The sequence below is a fragment of the Oryza glaberrima genome, chromosome 6 (genome assembly GCF_000147395.1).
Source record: "Oryza glaberrima chromosome 6, OglaRS2, whole genome shotgun sequence".
Taxonomy (NCBI): Eukaryota; Viridiplantae; Streptophyta; class Magnoliopsida; order Poales; family Poaceae; genus Oryza; species Oryza glaberrima.
This window is the reverse complement of record NC_068331.1, coordinates 21659208-21666163: the sequence shown is the minus strand read 5'-3', so window position 1 is coordinate 21666163 and position 6956 is coordinate 21659208. Positions and strand designations below refer to the sequence as shown.

The window sequence follows — 6956 nt, the reverse complement described above, 5'->3', positions numbered from 1 at the left end:
GACGACAACAACCATAACAGCATTACCATTACAGTTTTTATTGCATACATTACTACACACAACATACCGACAGATTGAAGTAGTGCTAGTGTACAAGCACGACTTCACTGACGACGCACACGAGGAGAGCATATCATCAAAACTTACCTGTTCGCCTGCTCGAGCAGGGCAGCCTTGTCCTGGTGGACGAAGAAGGCATAGAAGCCACCACCGATTGTGGCAAATGCCATCGCCCAGACGATCACCGCGACCAGCGGCGGCATGATTGCTGCCACTTTGTACGAAAACATGACCGTGAGCAACGTCGTCAGTAGCCATACAAATACCTTGAGATATTCCCGGCGGGAGGAGTCCCTCGGCGCCTTCTCGAATAGACGGAGGCACGCGAAGAGCAGCACGAGATCGATGTACGATGTTAATACGAACGCCACCGATCCGCGATCGCCATCGGACCGGTAGATCGCCATCCCGGAGTTGAAGGTAAGGAAACCGAAGCCCAATGCCGTAAGCCATGAGAATCCGCCCTCGCCGCCGCCGTCGTTGTTGTTCATGCCTTGGCTCCCCGGGTCCTTATGGTGAACAAGCGGCTGTGTCGTCGGCGATGGTGAAGACATACCTGTGAGAGCTCCAGCTTGTGAGGCAGTACCTGGGATAGTTAAAAGTAGATAATCAATTAATTAAAGCGCTGGACATGGACTGGGGGTGCTTGGGGTTGTACTACTTCTTGAGTTCGTATTCTTCTAGTATCAAAGTTTCAAAAGCCAGCGTAGGACGACATCAATACATCATATTTTGTGGAGTAAATTTCACTTTGGGACTCTTTTTGTTACCATAGTGTTATTTTGAATCCTTTTTTTATCCAATTTTTTTACTTTAGACTCCCTTTTGTGGCATTTTGAGTCACTTTGGACCCCTTTGTCCTCTCTTCATCTCCGGCATTCTCCTCACCAGTCGCCACTACTGCAACACTGCTATCTTACTGGCTGAGCGAGTTCGATGTTACATTCTTGCATCGGGGATGAACTGGTGGCTGGAGACCTCACAGCACTCATGGAAGAACGATGCCATCATTGTAACCTTAATTTCCTCAGGCAGTGAGACAACTGCAACAGGATGCCGGAGACGAACACTAAAAAAAGGTTTTCGCATGCAGAATAAACAATTTTTTGCAGGCACTAGTTGTCCCCCTATAAATGAACGCCTGCGAAAAGAGCTCCTAGCATTAAAAAAACAAAAAAACAATTGGCAGCCACCGCCCACGGCAGCAGCAGCTTCCCGTTCTCCGTTCTCCATCCAATTCCCATTCCCTAATCCAATCCAGTTTACATTTCCCATCAATCCAAATCAAATTCACAAAAGCATCACAAATTAACATAGAAGCACCATACTTCACAATCAAAATAAACGCATCACAAATTAACATTCACAATCAAAACAAACGCCGGTAGCCGCTGCCGCGACCGCCCTCCGCGCCGCCGCCGCCCTCCGCCCTCTGCACCACTAAATCTGGGAGGAGGGAGGGGAGAAGACGCCATCACCGCCGGTAGCCACCGCCGCGACCGCCCTCCGCATCCACCGCACAGACGCGCCCTGCCGTCATCGGCCCCGGGCCGCCGGCCACTATCCTCCCCCTCCCCCCTCCGTCCAGATCTGGGAGGGAGGGAAGGAGGGGAGCCGCCGCCATCCGCCCCGCGCTGCTGGCCACCGGCCTCCCTCCTCTCCCCTCCGGCCAAATTTGGGAGGGAGGGAGGGAAGGGAGCTGCCGCCAGGGTGCACAACCACCGCCCGGTAGCCGCCTCCGGCCAGCGGCCGGAGAGAGGAGGAGAGGTGAAGGGGAGGGGAGAGGAGAGGAGAGGTGGAGGAGAGGAACGGGAGAGGACGAGAGGTGAGGGAGAAATAGGACTTAGAAAAAATCGCCATCGCCTATATTTATATTCCATGCTAATTTTCGCAGGTGGACCACATAAGAGATCCGCCTGAAAAACAAAATGGTATTTTTACAGGTGGACCGGTTAAGTGGTCCACCTGCGAAAGTAGATTTCCGCAGGCGGACAACGAGCTTCCTCCAGTTTATATTTTTGTAGGCGGTCATTTGGCTTCAAAGGCTATGTCCGCCTGCGAAAAAACCCCCACGTCGGCAAAAATGCTTTTTCTAGTAATGGAAGAAGATGATCAGGGTGGTTCAAAGAGAATTAAAATGGGAACAAAGAAGACACCAAAGTGAAAATTTTATTGGAAGAGGATCCAAAATGACATTATGATAATTAGAAAATGCCCTAGGTGAAATTTACTCTATTTTGTATTTCATCCCAAAACGCTCTCATCCCACTGCTAGCGTTTCATGCAATCCTCAATGGTACGTAAGAGATTCTAGATTCATTATTCGTGATACAACATAGAAGCTAAATCACTAGTGCTCGAAACTAGCATTGATCAACAATATGCTTGTTAAAGGTAATTAACCTAATTAAGAAATTCATGTGGTACTATATATGATCCTAAAAAAAAGAACTGAGAAGATAAACATGGGCACTTCGGGCACCGTCTCCCTCTTGGGGGCGTTGCCGTGTCATCCCTCTCCCTCGGTGGAGTTGCTAGGTAAAAATCCTATTTTGGTTCTCCTTCAGATCTTGACGGACAGTAGCAGCGGTACTCATCATCGTTATTCTCCCTGTAGACGTTGTCTAGGAGGAGCTCTAGCCTAAACGTCTCTCCAACAGCTGGTGCGTGCTCTCTTTAGATGATGTCTGTCCTCATGCAGCGGTGCCCTAGTTTTTACAAGTTGGCCATGTTGGTGGGCCTTGTGGGGAGAGCGGTAATTCTATTCTTCTCTTTAACCCTCTTCCTTACAATCCCAAAGATGTGGATAAAGTTGAGTGTTGTGCTCGTCTATTAGGGTTAGGGTTAGGGTTTGGTTTTGGGCGGACCGGCTGTAACTTCGTTCTTATGCAAGATATATGCTACGGTGATATTTCCCACCATGTAAAATGGGGATTAGTACTTACACAATTAGCCACAAAGGAAAAAACTGACAGAAGATTTTAGTTGGCCTGTTGTACCCAGTGGCCAAAGCTTAAATATGGTAGATGAACACACGTACTTACAAATACATCTTCTAACACACGTTTAAAAATATAAACATCATCAACGATAAAGACCAGCAGCACGATCTAGGTGTACCTAATATTAGTAGCCGGCCCTTCGTAGCCACCAAGGTCGCTAGTGGGTGGAGTCACAGATCCACGGTTACACCACTCACCACTTTGTGTTCCCAAAAGTTTTTATATATTGATAGCATATTTTAGTTGTTTAACAGTCTAACTGCGATTATAAAGTTTTACTGAGGTTCAAGCTCTAATTCCCGTAATCTTATCCTCGCCCCTATAGCTAGCAATCTTACATGCAGTTCTGTTTATTAATTAATTACTATCGTTTTGGGGAATGGTTTCCTCCTAACCCATAAGGTTCTTCAATTAAGACGAATTTGCTTCTCATGTGTTATTCTATCTACCGTACGGCGGTACCATTTGGTGTTGTCAGAAGAAAAAATGGGACTGCATGCCTAGCTATAGCAGTTGCCTGATTTTTCTCCGTCCAATATGGAGAAATCTAACCCATCTACCAATCTAAACATACTCATCCAGGGTACTACGTTTTTAATGGAGGGAGTAAGAAAGAGAGAGAAGTGGTCACATCTGTGCAGACAGCAAATCAGCCGTTGGATCTCAAGCGAACGAGGTGACGGAAATTTAGGCTAAGTTTGGGTGTGCCCATTAACACGTGATTAATCTAAAAACACTTTAAAAATTAGATTAATATGATTTTTTTAAGTAACTTTCCTATAAAAAACTTTTGCCAAAAAAACACTGTTTAACAATTTAAAAAACGTGCGCGTCAAAAAAAAAGAGAGAGGTGAGTTAGAAAAGAAGGGGGAAGAACACAGCCTTATAAGTTTCTCAGTCTCATGATGTACTCCTATATAGCAACTATGGAAGAAAATACATACCACGCGAGTGCAAAACAAATGTTGCATGTTTCACTTCCAAGATATAGTAAAGAATAAATGACAATGACTGCTGGGCGGACAAATATACACACCACGGGATGCAAGAAGCGCAGTAGTCCACCAAGGGCGAGGGATGCAGGATTTGTAGTCACCAGGCCGGTCTCAATCTCGATTCTATGAAGAGATTTCTAACATGCTGGGGGCGAGCTCTGCTCGCCCAGAGGTGCATATATGTATACTTATAGCCAATATGAACACAAGGGGCAGCCGTGTAATTTACTCCGAACCCGTTTGTACGCAAGCTTATATTCAATGGGTCCATGCCGTGCTGCACTCACCCACCGGTGTGATCACCACCTTAAAGTCTTTAGTCTTCTTTAACATCTCTTTCTTCCAATTTTTTTTTCCTCAAGTTTTTCCAAAATACAACATCCAGAATCACAAGACTCTAGTTACTCCTGACCTCACCTGCCTCTATCTTAGGACGGCAGGCACCACCCAGACAATCGTATTATCTAGCCTCCAATCCTCCGTTTACACATGAAAGCAATCAGAGCTGGTAATCTGACTAGTATCGCTCTACTGGCACACCAACTTATACGCTAGCAGAACACTCCCGCCGGTGACCACGATGCAATCATCGAGTTTTGCTGCTGCAGGGAGAAATCACTCTGTCGTCTGTCTCATCCTTCTAGCCTAGAGCCCCAGGAAGCGAAGAGGGGAGGAGAGAATAGAGGTCCTCGGAATAGTTTAAATAGGTAGGGAGGTGCTGTGTAATGTTACCGACTGACGGTGACGTTTTCCTTTTCTTATGCTATATATATTACTTTTTGCCATTCTGGTGGAATGTCAGAAATGCCCTTGTATTTTTGCTTCCTATTCTTCACCTCGTTCACTTCTTAAATCATCTCTGTTTTGCGCTTAGGCGTTGGTTTTCATGTCTTATATCTTTTCTTTTGCATTAAGTGTTGATTTTCATATCTGCATGTAATCCTCCATATGTTCGCCGTCCTCTTCCTAAGCGCTTTTTGCGCTCACAGTTTTATTGTTTTAGGAGTTCGTTTAATTTACGAGGTTTCGGATATACAAGGAGATGCCGATATCCATGGGTCATCAAAACACCGCTCTCTACAAAGACGACTCACATGGTTTTGCATCAAAAGCTTTCTTGCGTTTGGTGCTCGGCTGCTCGCGTCCCCCAGCATGGCAACAGGACACCATGGCGAGGTGCTCCAGCGGTCCAGCCTCCGCAGAGTGCAGACTGCAGCCACGGCGCCCATCACATGACGGCATGGGATGCCGAGCGAAACAGAGCGGGCAGGCCTGTGCGGCTGTGCCAAAGCGCTCCCGTCTATTTATAAGCGGAGAGCACCAATGGACGGGGCTATTTATAAAAGGACAGCGCTTGAATGCTTTCACTGTCATCCTTGGTTTATGAATTCCAACCGGCTTGCAAGCCGCCCTGTCGGTAGCGAGAGTTTTCAGAATATGCCATTGGAATACGCACTGCTTTCAGGATATGCCACCCGATTCGTGCTATTTTCAGGATATGCCATTGGAATGCAAATTTTCTTCGTTCTATGCCGCTCCGTCTCTCGGAGTCAGCCGCGCCATCGTCATCCGTCCACCCGGCACCACCGTCGTCAGTCCGCCCTCGAGGGTTGGGCCTGGAGCTGCGTCAAGGATGACGACGGCACACGCGAGCGCGGATGGGGTGCCTGATGGTTGACGATGATGAGGGCGGTGGTGGCGGACGGACGACGGCGCACATGAGCGCGGATGGGGCTGCTGATGGTGGACAACGATGACGACCCAGCTGATGGTAGACGACAATGAGGGTGGTGGTGGCAGACAGACGATGGAGCACGCAAGCATGGGCGGCGGCGGATGAACAACGGTGTTGCGCACGTGAGCGCGGGCGGCGGCGGACGGACGACGGTGCGGCGCATGCAAGCGCTGGAGGCGACGGACTGATGTCGGCGGCACCGGGAGATGGACGACAACGGCATGATTGATGTGTGGGAACGGAATGTCATGGAACGAAGAAAATTCGTACTCTGGTGATGTATTCCAAAATCAGCACATATCTTAAAAGCAGTCCCTATCCGATGGTATATTCTGAAAATTCTCCTTCCGATAGTGCATGTTTGCAACTGACACGAGGCGTAGAGGGGTAGGTAAACAATAGGATTATAGGATAATTAGCAGGATGGTAGGTGTAATTATATGGCTAACACCCATATAAAATTAACGACTTTATTTTACGCATGATATTTTTTATAATTTGTTAAATAGTTATCTTATTGTTTTAGGATTTTAAAAAATGAATATTACCAATGTCGGATTTCTAATCTTATTTTTGTTAAAAAAAAAAGTCACACTAGCTGTCACCCCTTATTCAATTGTCGCTCCTATACTTGTTTGGTTTGGTTCAATTTCTATTCACCCTTCTTGGGAGCTTTAATTAATATTATAGGTTTTAGACTTTATTGCTCATTGGGTTCTATTTATATATATATTTTTTAAGTTTCATCATAACGTCATCATACTACTCCTTTACGGCCGTCCGCTATCACCTCTCCTCTTCATTGTCATTTAGATTTTTAAAAAATGAATAAATTTTACAAAACTACGGACCTGTTCACTTTGGTGCCATTTTCAACCTTACCAAATTTTGGTAAGTTATCAAAAAAGTGGCTACATTTAGTTTGCTGCCAAATTTTGGTACCTATATAAGAAATCCTACCAAAATTTTGGTATAGTTACACCAAAATTTTAGCAACTTGTCATGGTAAGGTTTTTTTTTGGCATCAAAGTGAACAGGTCCTATATGTCCTTTAGCCAAATTATCACAAAACTTTAGATTTAACCCTAAATTTATCACATAACTATCGAATTAAGGTGGAATGTCATAAAACTACATATTTAATAACAAACTTATCACAAAACT

General features: G+C 45.8%; 1 protein-coding gene across 2 annotated transcripts; it reads right to left on the bottom strand.

The window, feature by feature from the left end:
* LOC127776413 (uncharacterized) lies at positions 1 to 4281 on the bottom strand. Of its 2 annotated transcripts, none has more exons than XM_052302770.1 (2): positions 4099 to 4281; positions 1 to 616 (listed from the first exon to the last, which is right to left on the bottom strand). In XM_052302770.1, exon 2 carries the CDS (start codon positions 612 to 614, stop codon positions 144 to 146), a length of 471 nt encoding a protein of 156 aa, XP_052158730.1. In that variant the 5' UTR covers positions 615 to 616; positions 4099 to 4281; the 3' UTR covers positions 1 to 143. The 2 variants fall into 2 exon arrangements, with proteins under 2 accessions (XP_052158730.1, XP_052158729.1); XM_052302769.1 differs by having other exon boundaries at positions 1 to 646; positions 4099 to 4275.
* Between the last annotated feature and the right edge of the window lie 2675 nt (positions 4282 to 6956).